The sequence below is a fragment of the Nicotiana tomentosiformis genome, chromosome 11 (genome assembly GCF_000390325.3).
Source record: "Nicotiana tomentosiformis chromosome 11, ASM39032v3, whole genome shotgun sequence".
Taxonomy (NCBI): domain Eukaryota; kingdom Viridiplantae; phylum Streptophyta; class Magnoliopsida; order Solanales; family Solanaceae; genus Nicotiana; species Nicotiana tomentosiformis.
The window spans coordinates 37,428,271-37,454,928 of record NC_090822.1 but is presented as its reverse complement, the minus strand read 5'-3'; the positions used below and the strand labels follow the sequence as shown (position 1 = coordinate 37,454,928).

The 26,658-nt window shown below is 41.6% G+C and overlaps 4 protein-coding genes across 4 annotated transcripts; 3 read left to right on the top strand and 1 right to left on the bottom strand.

Moving 5' to 3' along the window:
* Positions 1–5,062: 5,062 nt before the first annotated feature.
* Positions 5,063–5,978, top strand: LOC138901280 (uncharacterized). The gene is made up of 2 exons (XM_070189031.1): positions 5,063–5,258; positions 5,629–5,978. The coding sequence occupies exons 1-2, from the start codon at positions 5,063–5,065 to the stop codon at positions 5,976–5,978; spliced, it is 546 nt and encodes a 181-aa protein (XP_070045132.1).
* Positions 5,979–13,400: 7,422 nt separating this feature from the next.
* On the bottom strand, positions 13,401–13,899 carry LOC138901279 (uncharacterized). Its single transcript, XM_070189030.1, has 2 exons — positions 13,765–13,899; positions 13,401–13,652 (listed from the first exon to the last, which is right to left on the bottom strand). The coding sequence occupies exons 1-2, from the start codon at positions 13,897–13,899 to the stop codon at positions 13,401–13,403; spliced, it is 387 nt and encodes a 128-aa protein (XP_070045131.1).
* A 6,865-nt stretch (positions 13,900–20,764) lies between these two features.
* On the top strand, positions 20,765–21,898 carry LOC138901278 (uncharacterized). The gene is made up of 4 exons (XM_070189029.1): positions 20,765–20,879; positions 20,996–21,212; positions 21,339–21,558; positions 21,743–21,898. The coding sequence occupies exons 1-4, from the start codon at positions 20,765–20,767 to the stop codon at positions 21,896–21,898; spliced, it is 708 nt and encodes a 235-aa protein (XP_070045130.1).
* A 1,996-nt stretch (positions 21,899–23,894) lies between these two features.
* On the top strand, positions 23,895–24,958 carry LOC138901277 (uncharacterized). Its single transcript, XM_070189028.1, has 3 exons — positions 23,895–24,239; positions 24,406–24,687; positions 24,803–24,958. The coding sequence occupies exons 1-3, from the start codon at positions 23,895–23,897 to the stop codon at positions 24,956–24,958; spliced, it is 783 nt and encodes a 260-aa protein (XP_070045129.1).
* The last annotated feature ends 1,700 nt before the right edge of the window (positions 24,959–26,658 follow it).

The following is a 26,658-nucleotide window of genomic DNA, read 5'->3' as shown; positions in this document are numbered from 1 at the left end:
TATGATAAGAACGACAAGTACAAGATCACCAAGTAGGCTTTTTATGAAGTAAACAACAGTGCAACCGATTAAATCACCAATCCGGAAATCAAATAAAACAATAAAATCAATAATGGTATGACATCACTCTTCATGCTTTTACTCTCAACTTCACCATGTAATATCATAAATGCAATGGCACGGCATCACCCTTCGTGCTTTTACTCTCATCCTCACCATATAATAAATATATGATAAATTAAATGGTACGACATCACCCTTCGTGTTGTAGTCCTCACAACCACTCAATCAATGATAGTAATACGAAAATAAGGCATGTCAACACACTTCATTCTTTTCACTCTTCCTCACCAAGCAACAAAAATAATCTTATGTACCAATGAAAGGTGGGAAGTAATTTCATTTCAATCATAGTGTTATGATGAAGAAACTCAATTTTCAATATCCCACAACTTTAAAATAAGCAATAACTACGAAAATAATAATACAAAAAATAATTTAAGGCATGGAAAGCATAGTCTATGTAATAACATAGAACAACAAAAATAATTTCCGCCCGCATGCTTAAACCCAATAACAACGCATATATACTCGTCATCTTACATATACGTCGTCCCACACATAATTTACGTAGTAGATAGACCAACATGTCCTAATTCCCTTAAAACAAAGTCAATCACGTCACTTACCTCACTCCGCAACCAAATCATTTCTCAACCACGGGTTTTACTTTAGAATTAGCCTCCAAACCAATCAAATCTATCCAACTACAGTTCAAATAATTCAAAATAAGCTTTGGAAATTGCTCCACGAGTATAAAAGATTCAATGTTTAATGAATTTAGAAAAAGCCAATAAAAATCAATCCCGAACTCACTTAGTCAAAACCAATATTTCTGACCAAAACCCGATTATCCATTTATCTTCGAGCCCAGTTATGTCATTTGTTTCAAAATCTGACCTCAACTTGAGGTCTATATCTCAATTATTGCAAAATCCCTAAATTCAACCCAAATCCCTAATTTCTACCATGGAAATCCCTGATTAAATGTTAAAATCAATGGGTGATTATGGAAATATATCAAAACTAGTTATAAACTACTAAACAATGAAGTTGGGATGAAAAACCTCCTCAAAATTGCCTCTAGGCCGAGCTATAGCTTTCAAAAATGGTGCAATCCAGACTTTCAACTTTTAAATAGGTGGGCGTCAGGTGTTCTTCGTGTTTGCGAAGGGTACTGATACAAGGCCTATGCGTTCGCAAAGCTACCATCGCGTTCACGAAGGCTTCTTCCTAGCCAAGCCTCCGCATTCGTGACCCATGGTTTGCGTTCGCGATGAAGAGCCACCTGTCATTCCCCAGATCCCACAAAGCATCGCATTTGCAAGATGCATGTCGCGTTTGCTATGGGTAAGCCCCCATTGCTTTGCGTTCACAACCAGACCTCGCATTCGCGAAGAACAACCAGATTCCAGTCCAAGTTTCCCCTTCGCGTTCGCGAAGCGCCTGACACCATACACCAGAAATAGTAGTCCTCTATGTCCAAGAATGGTCCGAAGCCTATCCAAAACTCATCCGAGCCCTCAAGGCTCCAAACTAAGCATCCAAAAAAGTCTAAAAACATCATTCATGTAAGGCCCCGTAAAATCTTTCCTAAAACTCGGGGTTTCGTTCTGCCAAAGTAGGCGTATGTATTAATGAAAGCGGTACGGATATTTTGGGTTGAACAGCGCGCTGGGGAGTTGAAGGAAAATGTTTGTCAAAAAAAGGACATTTCTGCGGCCCATTATGCGGCCGCAGAATCGCTCTGCGTGTCACAGCATGGCCGCAAAGTGAGGTAGTCATTTTGGCCATTTCTTTTATGTCATTTCGCAGCCCATTATGTGACCGCAAAATGATTTCGCGGGCTGCACACTGATCGCAGAACCAGCTTGGAAATTTTGCGGAGGGAGGTTTTGCGGCGCATTATGCGACCTCAGAACAGGTCTACGGACCACATAACGACCGTAGAGTTGGGCAGACCAGCCTAGTTCCGGAGGGCCATATCGCAGACCAGAGAAGCATTATGCGACCACAGACCCTGTTTCGGAGCTTCATATTTTTGGATTTTTATAACCCAACCCTACTTCGATTAAATAGACGCAATGGACCATGTTTTGAGCTAAAACCTGATATTTTGAGAGTGAGAGAGTTCCCGAGAGTGGGAGAGTGATCTTCAACAAATTGTCCTTCGATTCTTGCTCAAATCCTTGAAGATTAATAAGGAAAAAGTCACTAGGTCTTCATCCTAGAGGTAAGATTATACACCATAGCCCTTAATTTCGAAATTTAACTAAAAATGGGTAATTAGCAAGATAATTCGTGGGTATGGGAGTTGTTTATTTTGCATGCATGTGTTATTCAAAGGGTGTAGGAAGATTGTGAGCTAAACTTGATAAAGAATGGGCTGTGAGATGATTGAATCCTCCATAAAAGGGAACTTGAAACCTTAATGAACACCTAGTGTTTGATAAAATTCTCAAATGAGCTGGTTCAACTTGTTATATTTCTAAAATATATTAAAGTTGCTAAGAATTCCGAAATATTTTAGAGTTTAAGGAAGCTCAATTTAGGTATGTTGGCTAAAATACTTCTTAGAATTAAATCCCACGGTGTTCATGTAATTTATGTAAGACCCGAGTTGGTCATTATGTAATTGGCTATTCCGAATAAACTTGTATTGAAAGTTATATGTTCAATGTGTGTTCAAAATGCTTTTATCATGCTATGCTATCATTTGATAATATGTTCAAAGTATGGGATGTGTGTTAAGAATGTTACGACTTCAAGTCATGTTTGAATGAAGGTTATTATGCCAAATTATGTGAAAAACCATTATGTGTCTTAGACTCTTAATTGCTTACATGTGTACTTAAAGTCCTGAATTGAAATGCCTTGTTGCTGATATTGATGATGATGTTCGAAAGTGAAAAGGATAAGCATGAAATATGAGGTACGGCCAAGTGCCAAGAATGATATTATAATTGTGGCCACTAGTGCCAATGAATTGAATAGATGTAACAGGAGTATGAGATGAGATGGTTGATAGAAAAGTATGATGTCTCGGGTGAGACGGCCTAGCCGATCGGGTCGTGATCGAATGCCATACCACACACATGATAGTGATTGTGCTGGAAATTATAATTGAAATTATGATTATGGTTGATATCTCAAATGAGACGGTCTACCCGATCGGGTCGTGATCGGACACCGTGTAAAAGTATGGTGGTATTGTGAATGATGGTATATTGGTACTAAAGATCTCCCAAACTAAAAACATGGAAATTTACTTGAAAACTTATGTGGTTCTTAACTTGATGTCTTGGTATTGTTTGAGGCTTCCACTGATTCCATGTTGGTTCCCCCTTGTATTATTACTCATTCAATTGAGAGGGTCTTTAGTTATACGTACTAGTACTATTCCACATGTACTAACGTCCCTTTTGCCTGGGGTGCTGCATCTTTAATGGATGCAGGTTGTTCCACAACAGGAGGCATTGGTCAGTGATAGCAGTACACCCTTTTTCCAGCAGACTTGGTGAGCCCCACTTCATTTCGGGGTCATGTATCTTTTGTTCTTTGTGTATGGTATTTGAGGTACAACCGAGACCTTATTGCCGGCACTATCATTGTACTCTTTTGTATCTAATAGAGGCTCCGTAGACATTGTGTGGGTGGTATGTTGGTATGGGGAAAGTCAAATTGGTAATGTTGTAATTGTAACACACGTTCCACATCAAACTATGAAAGAGTATGTATTTTGAAACTTATAAATGATGTAACTACTGATAACAAATTTGATTTGTTGTTTACTTGATCCTCCTCACCACTTATTAATGAATTGGATTTTACTGTTATTCTTGAGTAAGTTTGGGTAGAAGGTATTGTACAGGCTTGATCGGCCGGGTTATCTCGGTTGAGCGCCGGTCGTGCTCCCTGAGTTTGGGGTATGACAAACTTAGTATCAGAGACTAAGATTTTAAAGTGTCCTAGGATGTCTCGGAGCCGTTTCTAGTATAGTCCTTCTTATTGGTGTGTTTTCGACCGCATCTATTAGTTGAAGGCTACTTGGACATTTAGGAATAATACCCTTCTTGATACTCTGGATCGTGCGATAAAGCTGATTGTGAGACTGTTCCTCCTCTAACTCGTGCATTGCTCTAACTTTTAGTACATGGCACCTAGGAACAAAGCAAGAACTGGCCAAGGAGCCAATGCCTCCCCAGGAGTGGCAGTTGATTCTTTACTTGATGATGCGGGTGAGTATCCAAGGGGTGAGAATATTCCCCCGACTACTACACTGCGTGATTCCATTACACCTGACTAGGCTACACCAATTCCTGCACCTACTGAGGGTGCAACGATTCCTCCAACTGATATTCCGGTTCAACCTCCAGCCCCAGCTTCTGGTTCTGGTATTTCTGACGGGGATCTTAGGGGAGCCATATAGATGTTGACATAGATAGTGGCTTCCCAGGCCCAGAAATCAAATGTTGCACCCACTTCTTCTGGCCAACAAGGGGATTATACTAGTTCCAGGGTGAACAGGTTTCTTCAGTTAGATCATCCAGTGTTCACGGGTGCTAATCTCGAGGAGGACCCTCGGTACTTCATTGCTGAGATATACAAAAATCTCCGAGTTATGCGCGCTACTGAGATAGAGGGAGTGGAGTTGGCCGCCTACTTCCTGAAAGGGGTGGCCTATTCTTGGTTTGAGCTGTGGGAGGACTCCCATGAGGAGGGGAGCCCTCCAGTGAGGTGGAGTGAGTTTGCTGATGCCTTCATGAATCATTTCTTGCCTGCCGAGACTAAGGCAGACCATGCCGCAAAGTTGGAAAACCTTAAACAAGGTAGCAAGAGTGTGTATGAGTACCACATAGAGTTCGCGCGCCTGTCCAAGTATGCTATTCACATGTTGCCTACTATGGAGGCTAGAGTGCGCCGATTTGTGTAGGGCCTTAGCCCCTTAGTTATCAATGAGGCTACTACAAATGCCTTGAATTCTAACATGAACTATGGGAATATGGTGGCATTTACTCAAGCTACAGAGAACCGTAAGTTGAAGAACAGAATGGAGCGAGAGGGTAGTAGTAAGGCCCGATCCGTGGGCAACCTTGGAGTTTTATTTGGTGGTAGTAGGTCAGCATTTAGGGGAGGGTCATCAGGGCCCTCCCAGTCTTTTGCTCAGTCTTCAGCCAGTGCACCGCCATTAGGGCCTAGTTAGTAGTGGAGTCTTTTCAGGCCCAGTCAGGAGGGAGATTCCAACAGCAACGGAGGCCCCTATGCCCCAGTTGTGGGAAAATGCACTTGGGGATCTGCTACATGGACCTAGCCATATACTACGGGTGCGGATTGATGGGTCATATTCATAGAGAGTGTCGTTCGTTCCATCCGGGTGCGGGCTAGGGCACAACACAGCCATCCAGTTCTGCAGCTGCAACATCATCAGCACCCTCTCCATCTCGAGGCACTCCAGCACCCGCAGGGTGTGGTGCAGTTAGGGGTGGTGCGCAGAGTTCGGGAGGACCCAGTCGTTTCTACGCCATGAGTGTCACCAGAGTGCAAAGGCTTCTCCTGACATTGTCACAGGTATATTGACTGTCCATTCTCATGATGTGTATGCTCTTATTGATCCCGGTTCAACTTTGTCCTACGTTACTCCTTATGTTGCTATGGAATTTGGGATAGAACCGGAACAACTTCATGAGCCGTTCTCTGTATCTACTACAGTTGGCGAGTCTATTGTGGCTGCACGGGTTTATAGGGGTTGTGTTGTCACGGTACGTGGTCAGGACACCATGTCCGATCTCATTGATCTGGGGATGGTTGATTTTGATGTAATAATGGGAATGGATTGGCTTTATTCATGTTTTGCCAAGCTCAATTGCCGAACTAGAACTGTGAGGTTTGAATTTCCAAATGAGCCAGTTGTTGAATGAAAGGGGGATGATGTGATGCCAAAAGGTAGGTTTATTTCTTAACTTAAGGTCATAAAGATAATTAACAAGGGGTGTATCTATCATTTGGTCCGGTTCACGGACACCGATGGTGAGGCACCTACACTCGAGTTTGTGCTAGTTTATGCCAGGGAGATTGATTTTGGGATTGATGTGATGCCAGGCACGCAGCCTATATCTATTCCGCCCTACAGGATTACACCAGCAAAATTGAATGAGCTAAAGGAAAAATTGAAGGATTTGGTAGAGAAGGGTTTCATCCGACTGAGTGTGTCACCTTGGGGCACACCGGTCCTCTTTGTAAGAAAGAAACAAGGTGCTAGGTACTTCTCCAAAATTGATTTACGGTCCTGGTATCACCAATTGATGATCAGGGAGCAGGATATTCCGAAAATAACTTTCAAAACCCGGTATGGGCACTTTGAATTTCTGGTAATGTCTTTTGGGCTAACAAATGCCCAGGCAGCTTTCATGGATCTTATGAATTAGGTTTTCAAGCCTTATCTTGACTCATTTGTGATAGTGTTCATTGATGATATTCTTGTATATTCACGAAGTCGAGAGGACCATGCCGATCATCTCAGGGCAGTTCTGCAGACTCTTCATCAGCACCAATTGTATGCGAAGTTTTCAAAATGTGAATTTTGGCTTGAATCTTTCACATTCTTGGGTCATGTCGTCTTTGGAGAAGGAATTAAGGTTGATCCTCAGAAGATTGCAGCTATGAAGAATTGGCCTATACTACAACTACATTAGAGATTCATAGTTTCTTGGGATTAGCGGGGTATTACAAAAAATTTGTGGAAGGGTTCTCTACTCTTTCCTCTCCATAGACTAAGTTGATGCAGAAGGCCATTAAGTTTTAATGGTCTGATGCTTGTGAAAGGAGCTTCCAGGAGTTGAAATCAAGATTGACTACGGCATCGGTGTTGACCCTACCTGAGGGTACATATGGGTTTGTGGTATATTGTGATGCTTCAAGGATCAGGCTTGGGTGTGTATTAATGCAACTTGGCAAGGTTATAGCTTATGCTTCTAGGAAACTCAAGAATCATGAAAAGAACTATCCAACACATGACTTAGAACTTGCGGCGGTAGTTTTCGCATTGAATATTTGGCATCATTATTTGTATGGGGTCCACGTGGAAGTATTGCGGAACCACAAGAGCCTTCGATATATTTTCAAATAGAAGGAGCTGAATTTGAGGCAGAGAAGATGGCTTGAGTTACTCAAAGATTACGACATTGATATTCTATATTATTTGGGGAAGGCTAATGTTGTGGCAGATGCTCTTAGCCAGAAATCTATGGGCAGTTTGGCTCACTTGGAGGTATATCAGAGACCGTTGGCCAAGGAAGTTCACCAGTTAGCTAGTTTGGGAGTTCGTCTTGCGGGCTCTAGTGAAGGAGGGGCAATTGTGTAAAATAGGGCTGAATCATTGCTTGTTGTGAAAGTTAAAGAGAAGCAATACAACGATCCATTGTTGGTACAATTGAAGGATGGGATTCATAAACATAAAACTATAGTTTAGTCTCTTGGCATGGATGATGGTACACTAAGGTACCAAGGGCGGCTATGTGTTCCAAATGTAGATGGTCTCTGGGAAAGAATCATGACTGAGGTTCACACTTCCAGGTATTCCGTACACCCGGGCTCTACAAAGATGTATCATGATCTCAAAGAAGTCTATTGGTGGAATGCCATGAAATGGAATGTGGCAGACTTTGTGGCAAGGTGTTCGAGTTGTCAACAAGTAAAGGCAGAACACCAACGACCTAGTGGGTTGGCACAGAACATAGAAATTCCAATGTGGAAGTGGGAAATGATTAATATGGACTTTGTGGTAGGACTACCACGCACTCCGCGCAAGTTCGACTCAATTTAGGTGATTGTGGATCGACTCATGAAATCAGCACACTTATTGCCAGTTAAATCTACTGACACAGTAGAACAGTATGCTAAGTTGTATATCAACGAAATAGTTAGGTTTCCTGGCACTCCAGTTTCTATCATTTCTGATCGAGCGGCTCATTTCACAACTATTATTTGGAATAAATTTCAGCAAGGCTTGGGTACTCAAGTGAATCTTAATACAAACTTTCATCCACAAACCGACGGGAAGGGAGAGCGGACTATTCAGACGCTTGAGGATATGTTGCGTGCTTGTGTTCTTGACTTCAAGGGTAGTTTGGATGATCATTTTCCACTCATAAAATTTGCTTACAACTACAGCTACCATGCTAGTATTCAGATGGCACCATTTGAGGCATTATACGGTAGGAGATGTAGATCTCCCATTGTGTGGTTTGAGATTGGGGAACCCGAGTTAATAGGACCAGACCTCGTGCATTAGGCTATGGAAAAGGTTAAGATCATTAAAGAGCGGATAAAAATGGCCCAGAGTCATCAAAAGTCCTACTCGGACGTTCATCGCAGAGATTTAGAGTTCAAAGAAGATGATTGGGTATTCTTGAAGGTTTCCCTCATGAAAGGTATAATGCGGTTTGGTAAGAAATGTAAATTGAGTCTGAGGTATGTCGGACCGTACAGAATCATTCAAAGGATTGGTCAGGTGGCGTACAAGCTTGAGTTACCACCTGAGATGTCATTAGTACCCCCGGTATTTCATGTGTCTATGTTGAAGAAAGTAGTCAGAGATCCGTCGCTTATCATACCAATTGAGATGATTGAGGCCAATGAAGAACTGCCATATAAAGAAATTCCAGTTTCCATTCTTGATAGGCAAGTCCGAAAGTTGAGGAATAAAGAAATTGCCTCCGTGAAGGTTTTATGGTGAAACCAGCAGGTTGAAGAGGCTACTTGGGAGGCCGATGAAGAGATGAAGAAGAAGTATCCTTACTTGTTTGAATAGCTATGTAATCTTTTTATGAAACTGTCGCCTATGAATTTTTGTATCACTTGTTCAGTTGATGTAAAGGTGCTCCTTTCTGGTTAAATATTGCTTATGAGGCCACAATTGGTGTTGTTTTGTGTTATGTTACATCATTGGATTATGTATATGTTGTTAGGATGTGTTTCTAGGTTCTCTGGCAGGTGGATAGACCCAAGTACAGAGGAAACTCTGGCAAAAGTTTTGGAAACTTAGGGAGTTAGTCAAATTTAAGACTGCTGGTGTGTGGTATGGAAATTGAGTCGCATCAGATGCTAATAATGAACTTTGACCATCATTCATGGACGAATGATCTTAAGTGGGGAGGATGTAAGGCCTCGTAAAATATTTCCTAAAACCCGAGGTTTCGTGGTGCCGAGGTAGGCGTATGTATTATGATAGTAGAGATTCTTTAGCTCGCCACGGTACGGACTTTTTGGGTTGGGCAGTGCGCTGGGGAGTTGATGGAAAATGTTTGGCAGAAAAGGGCATTTCTGCAGCCCATTATGCGGCCGCAACATCACTCTAAGGGCCGCAAAATGGCCGCAGAGTGAGGCAGTCATTTGGGCCATTTTTGGATGTCATTTCGTGGCCCATTGCCCGATCGCAAAATGATTTTGTGGGTCGCACACTGATCGCAGAACCGGCTTGGAAATTTTGCGGAGGAAGGTTCTGCGGCACATTATGCGACCACAGAACAGGTCTGCGGACTGCATAACAGCTGCAGAGTGGGGTATACTAGCCCAGTTCTGGAAGGCCATTTCGTGGCCAATTTCACGGACCGCTGAAGCATTATTAGGTCGCATATGTGACCGCAAATCCTGTTCTGAAGCTTCATTTTTGGGTTTTTATAACCCGACTCTACTTCGATTAAATAGACGCAATGGACCATTTTTGAGCAAAAACCTGATATTTTGAGAGTGAGAGAGTGCCCTAGAGTGGGAGAGTGATCTTCAACAAATTGTCCTTTGATTCTTGCTCAAATACTCGATGATTAACAAGGAAAAACTCACTAGGTCTTCATCCTAGAGATAAGATTCTACACCCTAGCCCTTAATTTCGAAATCTAACTAAAAATGGGTAATTAGCGAGACAATTCGTGGGTATGAGAGTTGTTTATTTTACATGCATGTGTTATCAAAGGGTGTAGGAAGATTGTGAGATAATAATGGTAAAGAATGGGCTGTGGGATAATAGAATCCTCCATAAAATGATCTTGAAACCTTAATGCACACCTAGCGTTTGATAAAATGCTCAAATGAGCTAGAACCATGATCATCTTCCTAATTTTGGTTCAACTTGTTATATTTATAAAATAGATTGAAGTTGCTAAGAATTTCGAAATATTTTAGAGTTTAAGGAAGCTCAATTTAGGTATATTGGTTAAAATCCTTCTTAGAATTGAATTCCACGGTGTTCATGTAAGTTATATAAGACCCGAGTTGGTCATTATGTAATTGGCTTTTCCAAATAAACTTGTGTTGAAAGTTATATGTTCAATGTGTGTTCCAAATGCTTTAATCATGATATGCTATCATTTGAGAATATGTTCAAAGTATGGGTTGTGTGTTAATAATGTTATGACTTCGAGTCAAGTTTGAATGAAGGTTATTATGCCAAATTATGTGAAAAACTTCTATGTGTCTAAGACTCTTAATTGCTCACATGTGTACTTCAAGTCCTGAATTGAAAAGCCTTGTTGCTGATAATGATGATGATGTTTGAAAGTGAAAAGGGTGAGCAAGAAATATGAGGTACGGCCATGTGCCAAGAATGATATTATATTTATGGCCACTAGTGCCAATGAATTGAAAAGATGTGAAAGGAGTATGCGATGAGATGGTTGATAGAAAAGGATGATGTCTCGGGTGAGACGGTCTAGCTGATCGGGTCATGATCGGACGCTATACCACACACATGGTGGTGATTGTGCTGGAAATTGTAATTGAAATTATTATTATGGTTTGTGTCTCAAACGAGACGGCCTAGCCGATCGGGTCGTGATCGGACACCGTGTAAAAGTACGGTGGTATTGTGAATGATTTTGTATAGGTACTTAAGATCTCCCAACCTAAAAACATGGAAATTTTTTTGAAAACTTATGTGGTTATTAACTTGATGTCTTGGTATTGTTTGAGGCTTCCATTGATTTCATGTTGGTTCCTCCTTGTATTATTACTCATTCTATTGAGAGGGTGTTTAGTTATACGTACTAGTACTATTCCACATGTACTAACGTCCCTTTTGTCGGGAGCGCTGCACCTTCAATGGATGCAGGTGGTTCCACAGTAGGAGTCATTGGTCAGTGATAGCACTACACCCTCATCCAAACAGACTTGGTGAGCCCCACTTCATTTCGGGGTCATGTATCTTTTGTTCTTTGTGTATGGTGTTTGAGGTATAGTCAGGGCCTTATTGCCAGCACTATCATTGTACACTTTTGTATCTAATAGAGGCTTCGTAGACATAGCATTGGTGGTATGTTGGTATGGGGAAAGTCAAATTGGTAATGTTGTAGTTGTATCACATGTTCCACATCAAACTATAAAAGAGTATGTATTTTGAAACTTATAAATGATGTAAATACTGATAACGAATTTGAGTTGTTGTTTACTTGATCATCCTCACTGCTATTTAATGAATTGGATTTTACTGTTATTCTTAAGTAAATTCGGGTAGAAGGTATTATACAGGCTTGCTCGACCGGGTTATCTCGGTTGAGCAACGGTCGTGCTCCCGAGTTTGGGGCGTGACAATTCAAACTTGCTTGCGCGATCAAAACACGAAAATAGCATCTAGAACTTTGAATCGAATATCAAAACGCATGAAATTCAAAGAAACTCAAAAACCTTTAGATTCATAACCAAGCGTCAGAATCCTATCAAACCAACTCCGAATGACACTGAATTTTGCAGCCAAGTTTCAAATAGTAAAACAGACCTATTCCAAGTTCTAAAACAAAAATCCGAACCCGATAACCAGAACTTGAACCTACGGTCAAACCTAATGAATTTATTAACATTCAAATTGCCAACTTTTGGAACAAGTCAAATTAATTTAGGGACATCCGAATTCAATTCTGGGGATTCAAAAATCACAAAACCTACCATAGTCATCAAAACATCGATTTGGGGTCATCATTTACCCAAAATGTTGATCGTGGTCAACTTTAGCCGTATTTTTAGTCAAAATTTTCATTTTCTTCAAAATTTCTATAAAAGCTTTTTGAAAATCGACACGGACCATGCACGTAAACTAAGAAATATCAAATGAAGCTAGGGGAGGTCTAAGATCATGAATACTAAGGCTAGTACACAAGAGGACCAATCATACCGTCACATTCTCCACCTCTAAAAGATATGTTTGTCCTCGAACAGACATAGAAAAGTTCCTGGACTGGTGAAAAGGTGGGGGTATCTACTCCACATTTCGGACTTGGACTCCCACATAGCTGCCTAGAACAACTAACCTATCCATTGCACTTTCATAGAAGGAAAACTCTTTGATCTCAACTTTCGAACCTGCCGAGCTACAATAGCCAGCGGCTCCTCCTCATAGGCAAAATTCTAATCAAGTTGAACCGTGCTAAAGTCCAAAACATACGAGCTATCATCATGGTACTTCCGAAGCATGAAAACATGGAATACCAGATGTACCCCTGCTAGGTTAGGAGGTAAATTAAGACTGTAAGAAACCTCCCCAATTCTCTTGAAGATCTCAGAAGACCTAATAAACCTCGGGCTCAACTTCCCCTTCCTTTCGAACCGCATCACGTCCTTCATAGGCGACACCCGAAGGAGAACCTTTGCACTCACCACATATGCCACATATCAAACCTTCCGGTCCGCATAACTCTTCTGTCTTGACTGGGCTATGCGATGTTGCTCCTGAATTATATTAACCTTGTCCATAGCATCACGGACCAAATCAGCGCCCAACAACCTAGCCTCTCCGGGCTCAAACTGACCAATCGACGAACGACATCGCCTCCCATATAAGTCCTCACATGACACCATTGAATACTCGACTGGTAACTGTTGTTGTAGGCGAACTCGGGTAGAGGCAAGAACTGGTCCCATGAACCTCCTAAATCCATAACACAAGCATGTAGCATGTCCTCCAAGATCTTAATAGTGCAATCGGATAGTCCGTCTATTTAAGGATGAAACATTATGCTCAGCTCAACACGCATTCCCAACTCATGCCGCACGACTCTCCAAAAATGCAATGTGAACTGCGTGCCTCAATCAGAAAAGATGGAAATGGGCACACCGTGTAGGTGGATAATATCCTAAATGTAAATCTAAGCCAACCTCTCTGAAGAATAGGAAGTCGCCATCAGAATGAAGTGTGCGGACTTGATCAACTGGTAAACAATAACCCAGACTGCATTATATTTATTCAAGGTCCATGGTAAGCCCACCACAAAATCCATAGTGATGTGCTCCCACTTCAACTCCGGTATCTCCAATCTCTAAGTCAATCCACCCGATTTCTAATGTTCATACTTCACCTATTGACAATTCAAACACCGAGATACATAAGCAGCGATGTCTTTCATCATTCTTCGCCACCAATAGTGTTGATTTAAGTCATGGTACATCTTCATGACACATGCGTGGATAAAATAGCGAGAACTCTGAGCCTCCCTAAGGATCAACTCTCTCAACCCATCAACATTTGGAATAAAAATCCGTCCATGAAGCCGCATAGCACCATCATCAGAAATCTCAACATCCTTAACACCACCCTGCTGCACCGTTTTCTTTAAAACAAACAAGTGAGGATCATCAAAGAGCCTTGATACGCTCCCACAATGATGATTGTGATACAACACAAGCAAGAACACAACTGGTCTCCGAAACATCCAATCTTACAAACTGATTGGCCAAATCCTGAATATCCATGGCTAGTGGCTTCTCTGCTACTAGTAAATATGCCAAACTACCCATGCTCTCAGCCTTTCTACTTAGTGCATCGGCACCACATTGGCGTTTCCCGAAGGATATCATATGGTGATATCATAGTCTTTCAATAACTCTAACCATCTCCGCTACTGTAAATTAAGGTATTTCTGCTTGAGCAGGTGTTGGAGACTCTAATGGTCGGTATAGACCTAACAATGAATGTCGTACAGATAGTGCCTCCAAATCTTCAACGTGTGAACAATGGCTACAAACTGTAAGTCATAAACATGGTAATTCTTCTCGTGAACCTTCAACTGCCGAGATGTGTCCGCAATCACCCTACCATCCTGCATCAATACCGCGCTAAGCCTAATACGGGACGTATCACAATACAATGTATAGGATCCCAAACCTGTAGCACCAATACTATAGTTGTAGTCAATGCAGTCTTGAGCTTCTAAAAGCTCAACTCAAACTCGTCGGACCATCTGAAAAGAGCACCCTTTTGGGTCAACTTGGTCAATAGGGCTGAGACAGATGAAAACCCCTTCATGAACCGACGATAATAACCGCAAAACCTAGGAAGCTCTGAATCTCTATAGCTGAAGTAGGCTAGGCCAGTTTCTAATTGCCTCAATCTTCTTAGGATCTTCTTTAATGCCCTCAAAAGATACAACATGGCCAAAAAAGGGAATCGAATCCTACCAGAACTCACACTTTGAAAACTTGGCAGATAATTGACGATCCATCACAGTCTATAAGGAGGTGGCTATAGGTGATGACTGTGTATTGCAAATTCAGGGTCGAGTTTGTGTTCCCAAGGTTGATGGCTTGACAGAGCTGATTCTCGAGGAGGCTTATAGTTAGCGGTATTATATTCATCCAGGTGCTATGAAAATGTTTCATAATTTGAAGCAACATTATTGGTGGAGAAGGATGAAGAAGAACATTTTGGGCATGTTTCTAGGTGTTTGAACTGTCAACAAGTCAAACATGAGCAATAGAAATTGGGTTATTTGGTTCAAAAGATTTATTTACCGGAGTAGAAGTGGGCGCGCATGACTATAGACTTTGTGGTAGGCTTGCCACAGACTTTGAGGAAGTTTGATGTCATTTGGGTCACTGTGGATTAACTGACCAAGTCAGCGCATTTCATTCCTGTTATGACTTCCTACATTTCAGAGCAGTTGGCTAGGATCTACATTAGAGAGATTAATCGCCTTTATGGTGTATCTATTTCTATCATCTCAGATCGTGACATACAGTTTACTTCACACTTTTGGAGAGCTCTTCAGCATGATTTTAGCATGCATGTTAAGTTTAGTAATGCATTTCACCCGCAGACGGATGGGCAGTCTGAGTGGACCATTCATATCCTTGAGGATATGTTGAGGCAAGCACTATTGATTTCGGAGGCCAGTGGGACCAATTTCTAGCATTATAAAAGTTTGCATATAACGGCAGCTACCAACCTAGTATCCAAATGGCTCCGTAAGAGGCCTTACATAGAGGTGATATCGTTCTCTGGTTATTTGGTTCGAGCCCAACGGGGATAAGTAATTGGGCACGGACTTGGTTTATGATGCTTTAGAGAAGGTGAAGTTGATTTAGCAGAGGCTTTGCACAGATCAGTCAAGGTAGAAGAGTTATGATGTTTGAAAGGTTCATGATGTGTCTTTCATAGAGGGCGAGAAGGTGCTTCTTAGAATTTCTCCCATGAAGGGTTTGATGAGGATTTGAAACAAGGGAAAGTTGATCTCGAGATTCATTAGTCCTTTTGAGGTGTTGGAGAGAGTCAGCGATGTTGCTTATATACTTGCCTTACCTCCTTGTCTTTCAAGCGTTCACCCGGTGTTTCATGTCTCTATGCTTTGCAAGTATCATGAAGATACATCACATGTTTTGGACTTCAACATAGTGCAGTTCAATGAGAACCCGGTATATTTGGAAGAGTCGGTGGCCATTTTGGATAGGCAGGTTTGGAAGCTCAGCTCTAAGAAGATCGCGTCAGTGAAGGTGAAATGAGGGGGTCACCGGTCTATGAGGCAACTTGGGAGGCTAAGCATGATATGCAGAGCAAATATCCTCACTTTTTGGCACTTCAGGTACGATTTTAAACCCATTCGAGACCCATTTAAATGACCTAGACGGTCGTTTTGCGTATTTGAGAACCATTTCCCAATTTTATGTTTTTCATATGCTTGGTTTATGACTTGCGGAGATGATTGATTTGGTTTCGGAAAGGTTTTGGAGTGAATTGGAACACTTAGTTCCCTTGTTGGAAGCTTAAATTGTAAGAGTTGACCAATATTTTACTTTTGTCTAAATTATATCGGATTAGAGGTTTGATGATTCCAATAGGTTTATATGGTGATTTTAGACTTAGACTGTAAGGCCCCGTAAACGTTTACTAAAACCCAGGGTTTCGTGGTGCCGAGAAAGGCTAATGTGTTTGAGGATTGTAGAAATTCTTCGTGGCGAGCAAGCTCGCCACGGTACAGACTTTTTGGGTTGTAAAGTGCGTCAGGATTTGAAGGAATAATTTTGTAGACCATAGTATTTCTGCGATCCACTATGCCGCCACACAATCACTTTGCGGGCTGCAGATCGGCGGCATAGTGCAACAGGACTTGAGCAATTTTTGAAGACCATTATGCGGTCCATTATGCGGCCACATAATTATTTTGCAGGCCGCACATCCGTCGCAGAACCAGCACAAAGATTTTTCAAAGGGAGTTTTGGTGGTGTGTTATGCGACCGCATATCTGTTCTATGGGCCGCATAATGGCCGCAGACCTATCCAGGCCTCCCCAGTTTTTGGGGCCCTTTCTGAGGTCCCCTTTGCGGGCCACATACTTTTTTTACGGTCCAGTCGATGACCGTAGACCCGACTTCGTAAGCTTAAGTTTCGGAAAATTTCACCCGATCCCATTTTAATTAAAATGACCTTGAGTCATTTTTGCTAGTCTAAAATGCCATTTTAGAGAGAAAAGAGTACTTTAGAGAGAGAGAGGGGGAAGCCCCAAGTGTTTTATTCATCAATCCTTGCTCAAGTCTTAGAGAAGAGAATTCACAAGGAAAACTTGCAAAGTTGTATTCTAAAGAGGTAAGGTTCTAGCCCTAGCCTTTCATTTCGAATTTGCGGTAGAAGATGGGTAATGTCGAGTGTGATTCTTTGGAATGAGAGTGTTATTTATGCATGCATGTACCAACAAGGTTTGTGGGAAGGTTGTTAAGATCAAATGGGTAAGTAGTGGGTTGTGGGATGAAGGAATCCACCATAAAAGTACCTTGAAATCATAATGTACGCCTAGTGCTTGATAAAATGCTCAAGTGAGCCGAACCCACAAATATCTTCCTAATGATGGTTCAATTTTGTTATATCTCTAAATAGATTGAAGTTGCTAGGATTTTTGGAACATTGTAGTAATTTACGGAAAGCTCAAGTGAGGTATGTTGGCTTAACTTGTATCCTAGAATTGAATCCCATGATGTTCTCGTAAGTCTCAAGTATGATGGGCCAAGTTCTTATTTCTCATGTTTCGAGTTATTCATTATAAATGTGACTATCCCAAATAAGCTTTTTTCCGAAAGATATATGTTCAATATGTGTTTATCGGTTGGCTAGTTTGGGAGTTCGTCTTGCAGACTCTAGTGAATGAGGAGTGATTGTACAAAATAGGGTTGAATCATCGCTTATTGTGGAAGTCAAGGAGAAGCAATACAACGACCCATTGTTGGTACAGTGGGAAGAAGGGATTCATAATCATAAAACCACGTCTTTCTCTCTATGGATGATGGTACAATAAGGTACCGAGGATGATTATGTGTTCTAAATATAGATGGTCTCCGGGAAAGAATCATGACCGGGGCTATCACTTCTAGGCATTCCGTGCACCCGGGCTATACAAAGATGTATCATGATCTCAAGGAAGTCAACTGGTGGAATGATATGAAGAGGAATGTAGCGGACTTTGTGGAAAGATGTCCAAATTGTCAGCAAGTGAAGGTTGAACACCAAAGGCCCGGTGGGTTGGCACAGAACATAGAAATCTAATGTGAAAGTGGGAGATGATCAACATGGACTTTATGGCGGGACTACCTCGCACTGCTTGCAAATTTGACACGATTTTGTGATTGTGTATAGATTCACGAAATCAACATACTTATTACCTGTTAAGGCTACTGATATAGCAGAATAGTATGCTCAGTTGTATATCAAGGAAATAGCCAGGTAGCATGGCACTCAAGTTTCTATTATCTCAGATCGAGGGGCACATTTCACGGCTTATTTTTGGTAGAATATTTAGAAAGGTTTGGGCATTCAAGTGAATCTTAATACAACCTTTCATCCACGACGGGCAGGCAGAGCGAACCATTCATATGCTCGAGGATATGTTGTGCGCTTGTTTTCTTGACTTCAAGGGTAGCTGGGATGATCATTCGACACTTATAGAATTTTCCTACAACAACAATTATCATGCTAGTATTCAGATGGCACCCTTCGAGGCTCTATATGGTAGGAGTTATAGATCTCCCATTGGGTGATTCAAGATTCGGGGAGCAGAGTTGATAGGGCCAGACCTCATTCATCAGGCTATGGAGAAGGTTAAGGTCATTAATGATCGGTTGAAAACCGCCAGGAATCGTCATAAGTCCTATTCGGATGTACGTCATAAGAATTTGGAGTTCAAAAAGAATGATTGGGGTATTCTTGAAGGTTTCCCCCCTGAAGGGTATAATGCGGTTTGGTAAGAAAGGAAAATTGAGTATGAGGTGTGTTGGATTGTACATAATCAATCAGAGGATTGGTCAGGTGGTTTAGAAGCTTGAGCTACATCCAGAGATGTCCTTAGTGCACCCGGTGTTTCATGTGTCTTTGTCGAAGCAGGTAGGTGGAGACCCGACACTCATTGTTCCGGTTGAGACTATTAAGGTTAATGAATAATTGACTTATGAGGTGATTCCAATTGACATTCTTGATAGGCAGGTTCGAAAGTTGAGGAATAAGGAGATTGCCTCCGTGAAAGTGATATGGCAAAACCAATAGGTTCAAGAGGCCCACTGGGAGGCCTAGGAAGAGATGAAGAAGTACCCCTATTTCTTTTAATAACTCTATATTTAGGTAGCAGTGTTCTATGAAAATGTTAAGAGCTTACCTTCTATGAATTATGTATCACTTGTATAGTTGTTGTTAAGGGTGTTCTTTTCTGGTAAAATATTGCTTATGAGGCCACAGTTGGTATTGTTTTTATGTCATGTTTCATCATTGGATTATGTATATGTTGTTAGGATTGGTTTTTGGGATTCTCTGATAGGTAGATTGGCCCAGTAAAGGTTAAACTCTGTCGAAATTTCTGAAAATTTAAGGAGTTAGTCAATATTTGGAACTGCTGGTGTATGAAATAATAGTTGGGTCACATTGGATGCTAATGTCGGATTTTGACCGTCATTCGAAGAAGAATGATGTTAAGTAGGGGAGGATGTAAGGCCCCATAAAATTTTACTAATACCCGATGTTTCGTGGTGCTGAGGTAGGCTAATGTGTTTGAGGATTGTAGAAATTCTTTGAGTTGGGTTGTACACTGCGTCGAGAAGTTGAAGGAATAAGTTTGCAGACCATGGCATTTTGGGGGTCCTTTATTGACCACAAAATCACTTTGCAGGCTGCAGATCGGCCGCATAGTGCAACAGGGCTTTAGCCAATTATGAAGACCATTATGCAGCCGCATAATCATTTCCCGGGCCACACATCCATCGTAGAAACATCACAGAGATTTTCCGTAGAGAGATTTCGCGGTGCGTTATGTGACCGCATAACCGTTCTGTGGGCCGCATAACGACAGGAGACCTGTCCAGGCCTGCCCAGTTTATGGGGACTTTTTTGCGGTCGCCTTTGCGGGACGCATACCCAATTTTGCAGTCCGGTCTGCGATCGCAGACCCGGCTTCGTAAGCTTAAGTTTGGGAAAATTTTACCCGATCCCATTTTTATAAAAATGACCGTGGGGTTATTTTTGCTGGTCTAAACTGCCATTTTAGAGGGAGGGGAGTGCTTTAAAGAGAGAGTGGGAAGCCCGAAGTGTTTGTTCATCAATCCTTGCTCAAGTCTTGGAGAAGATAATTCACAAGGAAAATTTGCAAAGTTGTCTTCTAAAGAGGTAAGGTTCTAGCTCTAGCCTTCCATTTCAAATTTGGGGTAGAAGATGGGTAATGGGGCTTGTGAATCTCGGGTATGAGATTGTTATTTATGCATGCATGTACCAACAAGATTTGTGGGAAGGTTGTTAAGATCAAATGGGTAAGTAGTGGGTTGTGGGATGAAGGAATCCACCATAAAAGTACCTTGAAATCATAATGTACGCCTAGTGCTTGATAAAATGCTCAAGTGAGCCGAACCCACAAATATCTTCCTAATGATGGTTCAATTTTGTTATGTCTCTAAATAGATTGAAGTTGCTAGGATTTTTGGAACATTGTAGTAATTTACGGAAAGCTCAAGTGAGGTATGTTGGCTTAACTTGTATCCTAGAATTGAATCCCATGATGTTCTCGTAAGTCTCAAGTATGATGGGCCAAGTTCTTATTTCTCATGTTCCGAGTTATTCATTATAAATGTGACTATCCCGAATAAGCTTTTTTCCGAAAGATATATGTTCAATATGTGTTTATCGGTTGGCTAGTTTGGGAGTTCGTCTTGCGGACTCTAGTGAAGTAGAGTAATTGTACAAAATAGGGCTGAATCATCGCTTGTTGTGGAAGTCAAGGAGGAGCAATACAATGACCCAGTGTTGGTACAGTGGAAGGAGGGGATTCATAAACATAAAACCATTACTTTCTCTCTTGTCATGGATGATGGTATACTAAGGTACCATGGGCGATTATGTGTTCCAAATATAGATGGTCTCCTAGAAAAAATCATGACCGAGGATCACACTTCTAGGTATTCCGTGCACCCGAGCTCGACAATGATGTATTATGATCTTAAGGAACTCTACTGGTGGAATGATAAGAAGAGGAATATAGCGGAATTTGTGGCAAGATGTCCAACTTGTCAGCAAGTGAAGGCCGAACACCAAAGGCCTGGTTGGTTGGCACAGAACATAGAAATCCAATGTGGAAGTGGGAGATGATCAACATGGACTTTGTGGTAGGACTACCTTGCACTGCTTGCAAATTTTACACGATTTGGGTGATTGTAGATCGACTCATGCAATCAGCACACTTATTACCTGTTAAGGCCACCGACACAACGAAACATTATGCTCAGTTGTACATCAAGGAAATAGCCAAGTTGCATGGAACTCCAGTTTCTATTATCTTAGATCGAGGGGCATATTTAACGGCTTATTTTTGGAAGGATTTCCAGCAAGGTTTGGGCACTCAGGTGAATCTTAGTACGAATTTCATCCACGTCAGGTAGGCAGAGCAGACCATTCAGACGCTCGAGGATATGTTGCGCGCTTATGTTCTTGACTTCAAAGGTAGTTGGGATGATCATTCGACACTCATAAAATTTTCCTACAACAACATTTATCATGCTAGCATTCAGATGGAACCGTCTGAGGCTCTATATGGTAGGAGATGTAGATCTCTAATTGGGTGGTTCGAGATTGGGGGAGCAGAGTTGATAGGGCCAGACCTCGTGCATCGGGCCATGGAGAAGTTTAAGGTCATTAAGGATCGATTGAAAACCACCCAGAGTCATCAGAAGTCCTATTCGGATGTACGTCGTAGGGATTTGGAGTTCAAAGAGGATGATTGGGTATTCTTGAAGGTTTACCCCATGAAGGGTATAATGCAGTTTGGTAAGAGAGGAAAAATTGAGTATTAGGTATGTCGGATTGTACCGAATCATTCAGAGGATTGGTCAGGTGGCTTACAGGCTTGAGCTACCTCCATAGATGTCCTTAGTGTACCTGGTATTTCATATGTCTATGTCAAAGCAGGTAGGTGGATACCCGACACTCATTGTTCCGGTTGAGACTATTGAGGTTAATGAAGATTTGACTTATGAGGTGATTTCAATTGACATTCTTGATAGGCATGTTCGAAAGCTGAGGAAAAAGGAGATTGCCTCCGTGAAAGTGCTATGGCGAAACTAGCAGGTTTAAGAGGCCACATGGGAGGCTGAGGAAACGATGAAAAAGTACCCCTATTTGTTTTAATAACTCTATATTTAGGTAGTAGTATTATATGAAAATGTTAAGAGCTTATCTTCTATGAATTGTGTATCATACCTATAGTTGATGTTAAGGGTGTTCCTTTATGGTAAAGTATTGCTTATGAGGCCACGGTTGGTGTTGTTTTTATGTTATAATGCATCATTGGATTATGTATATGTCGTTAGGATTGGTTATTGGGATTCTCTGATAGGTAGATAGGCCCAGTAAAGGGAAAACTCTGCCGAATGTTTTGGAAATTTAAGGAGTTAGTCAATATTTTGAACTGCTGGTGTATGAAATAATAGTTGGGTCACATTGGATGCTAATGGCGGATTTTGACCCTCATTCGAGGATGAATAATCTTAAGTAGGGGAGGATGTAAGGCCCCATAAAATTTTACTAATACCTGGGGTTTCGTGGTGCCGAGGTACGCTAATATGTTTGAGGATTGTAGACATTCATCGAGTTTGGTTGTATAGTGCGCCGAGGAGTTGGAGGAATAATTTTAAAGACCATGGCATTTTGGCAGTCCACTATGCGACCCCAGAATCACTCTGTGGGCCACAGATCGGCCGTATAGTGCAACAGGACTTTAGCCAATTTTGAAGACCATTATGCGGCCGCATAATCATTTTCCGGGCCGCACATCCGTTGCAGAACCAACACAAAGATTTTTCGTAGGGAGATTTCACGGTGCATTATGCAACCGCATAACCATTCTGCGGGCCGCATAACACCAGGAGACATGTCCAGGCCTGCCTAGTTTTTGGGGCCTTTTCCGCGGTCCCCTTTGCGGGCCGCATACCCGTTTTGCGGTCCGGTCTGCGACCGCAGACTCGACTTTGTATGCTTAAGTCTGGTAAAATTTCACTCGATCTTATTTTTATAAAAATAATTTTGGGGTTATTTTGGCTAGTCTAAACTGCCATTTTAGAGTGAGGGGAGTGCTTGAAGAGAGAGGAGGACGCCTCAAGTGTTTTGTTTATCAATCCTTGCTCAAGTCTTGGAGAAGAGAATTCACAAGGAAAACTTTCAAAGTTTTCTTCTAAAGAGGTAAGATTCTAGCACTAGACTTCCACTTCGACTTTGAGGTAGAAGATGGGTAATGGAGAGTGTGATATCTTGGGTATGAGAGTGTTATTTATGCATGCATGTACCAACAGGGTTTGCGGGAAGGTTGCTAAGCTCAGATGGGTAAATAGTGGGTTGTAGGATGAAGGAATCAACCATAAAAGAACCTTGAAAACATAATCTACACCTAGTGCTTGATAAAATGCTCAAGTGAGCTGAACCCACGAATATCTTCCTTATTATGGTTCAAGTTTGTTATGTCTCTAAATAGATTGAAGTTGCTAGAAATATTCGGAACATTGTAGTAGCCTAAGGAGAGCTTAAGTGAAGTATGTTGGAAAAACTTATCTCTTAGAATTGAATCTCGCGATGTTCTCATAAGTCTCAAGTATGATGGGCCAAGTTCTTATTTCTCATGTTCCGAGTTATTCATTATAAATGTGACTATCCCAAATAAGCTTTGTGCCGAAAGATATATGTTCAATATGTGTTCATCGGTTGGCTAGTTTGGGAGTTCGTCTTGCGGACTCTAGTGAAGTAGAGTAATTGTACAAAATAGGGCTGAATCATCGCTTGTTGTGGAAGTCAAGGAGAAGCAATACAATGACCCAGTGTTGGTACAGTAGAAGGAGGGGATTCATAAACATAAAACCATTACTTTCTCTCTTGTCATGGATGATGGTATACTAAGGTACCATGGGCGATTATGTGTTCCAAATATAGATGGTCTCCTAGAAAAAATCATAACCGAGGATCACACTTCTAGGTATGCCGTGCACCCGAGCTCGACAATGATGTATTATGATCTTAAGGAACTCTACTGGTGGAATGATAAGAAGAGGAATATAGCGGAATTTGTGGCAAGATGTCCAACTTGTCAGCAAGTGAAGGCCAAACACCAAAGGCCTGGTTGGTTGGCACAGAACACAGAAATCCAATGTGGAAGTGGGAGATGATCAACATGGACTTTGTGGTAGGACTACCTTGCACTGCTTGCAAATTTTACACGATTTGGGTGATTGTAGATCGACTCACGCAATCAACACACTTATTACCTGTTAAGGCCACCGACACAACGGAACAGTATGCTCAGTTGTACATCAAGGAAATAGCCAAGTTGCATGGCACTCCAGTTTCTATTATCTTAGATCGAGGGGCATATTTCACGGCTTATTTTTGGAAGGATTTCCAGCAAGGTTTGGGCACTCAGGTGAATCTTAGTACGAACTTTCATCCACGCCGGGTAGGCAGAGCGGACCATTCAGACGCTCGAGGATATGTTGCGCGCTTATGTTCTTGACTTCAAAGGTAGTTGGGATGATCATTCGACACTCATAAAATTTTCCTACAACAACATTTATCATGCTAGAATTCAGATGGCACCGTCTGAGGCTCTATATGGTTGGAGATGTAGATCTCTAATTGGGTGGTTCGAGATTGGGGGAGCAGAGTTGATAGGGCCAGACCTCGTGCATCGGGCCATGGAGAAGTTTAAGGTCATTAAGGATCGATTGAAAACCACCCAGAGTCGTCAGAAGTCCTATTCGGATGTACGTCGTAGGGATTTGGAGTTCAAAGAGGATGATTGGGTATTCTTGAAGGTTTACCCCATGAAGGGTATAATGCAGTTTGGTAAGAGAGGAAAAATTGAGTATCAGGTATGTCGGATTGTACCGAATCATTCAGAGGATTGGTCAGGTGGCTTACAGGCTTGAGCTACCTCCATAGATGTCCTTAGTGTACCTGGTATTTCATATGTCTATGTCAAAACAGGTAGGTGGATACCCGACACTCATTGTTCCGGTTGAGACTATTGAGGTTAATGAAGATTTGACTTATGAGGTGATTCCAATTGACATTCTTGATAGGCATGTTCAAAAGCTGAGGAAAAAGGAGATTGCCTCCGTGAAAGTGCTATGGCGAAACTAGCAGGTTTAAGAGGCCACATGGGAGGCTGAGGAAATGATGAAAAAGTACCCCTATTTGTTTTAATAACTCTATATTTAGGTAGTAGTGTTATATGAAAATGTTAAGAGCTTATCTTCTATGAATTATGTATCACACTTATAGTTGATGTTAAGGGTGTTCCTTTCTGGTAAAGTATTGCTCATGAGACCACGATTGGGTTTGTTTTTATGTTATAATGCATCGTTGGATTATGTATATGTTGTTAGGATTGGTTATTGGGATTCTCTGATAGGTAGATAGGCCCAGTAAAGGGAAAACTCTGCTGAATGTTTTGGAAATTTAAGGAGTTAGTCAATATTTCGAACTGCTGGTGTATGAAATAATAGTTGGGTCACATTGGATGCTAATGGCGGATTTTGACCCTCATTCGAGGCTGAATAATCTTAAGTAGGGGAGGATGTAAGGCCCCATAAAAGTTTACTAATACCTGGGGTTTCGTGGTGCCGAGGTAGGCTAATGTGTTTGAGGATTGTAGACATTCATCGAGTTTTGTTGTATAGTGCGCCGAGGAGTTGGAGGAATAATTTGAAAGACCATGGCATTTTGGCAGTCCACTATGCGACCGCAGAATCACTCTGCGGGCCGCAGATCGGCCGTATAGTGCAACAGGAATTTAGCCAATTTTGAAGACCATTATGCGGCCGCATAATCATTTCCCGAGCCGCACATCCGTTGCAGAACCAACACAAAGATTTTTCGTAGGGAGATTTCACGGTGCATTATGCAACCGCATAACCATTCTGCGGGCCGCATAACACCAGGAGACCTATCCAGGCCTGCCTAGTTTTTGGGGCCTTTTCCGCGGTCCCCTTTGTGGGCCGCATACCCGTTTTGCGGTCTGGTCTGCGACCGCAGACTCGACTTTGTATGCTTAAGTTTGGTAAAATTTTACTCGATCTTATTTTTATAAAAATAATGTTGGGGTTATTTTGGCTGGTCTAAACTGCCATTTTAGAGAGAGGGGAGTGCTTGAAGAGAGAGGAGGACGCCCCAAGTGTTTTGTTCATCAATCCTTGCTCAAGTCTTGGAGAAAAGAATTCACAAGGAAAACTTTCAAAGTTGTCTTCTAAAGAGGTAAGATTCTAGCACTTGCCTTCCACTTCGACTTTGAGGTAGAAGATGGGTAATGGGGAGTGTGATATCTTGGGTATGAGAGTGTTGTTTATGCATGCATGTACCAACAGGGTTTGCGGGAAGGTTGCTAAGCTCAAATGGGTAAATAGTGGGTTGTAGGATGAAGGAATCAACCATAAAAGAACCTTGAAAACATAATCTACACCTAGTGCTTGATAAAATGCTCAAGTGAGCTGAACCCACGAATATCTTCCTCATTATGGTTCATGTTCGTTATGTCTCTAAATAGATTAAAGTTGCTAGAAATTTCCGGAACATTGTAGTAGCCTAAGGAGAGCTCAAGTGAGGTATGTTGGAAAAACTTATCTCTTAGAATTGAATCTCTCGATGTTCTCATAAGTCTCAAGTATGATGGTCCAAGTTCTTATTTCTCTTGTTCCGAGTTATTCATTATACATGTGACTATCCCAAATAAAATTTGTACCGGAAGATATATATTCAATATGTGTTCATCGGTTGGCTAGTTTGGGAGTTCGTCTTGCGAAATCTAGTGAAGTAGGAGTAATTGTACAAAATAGGGTTGAATC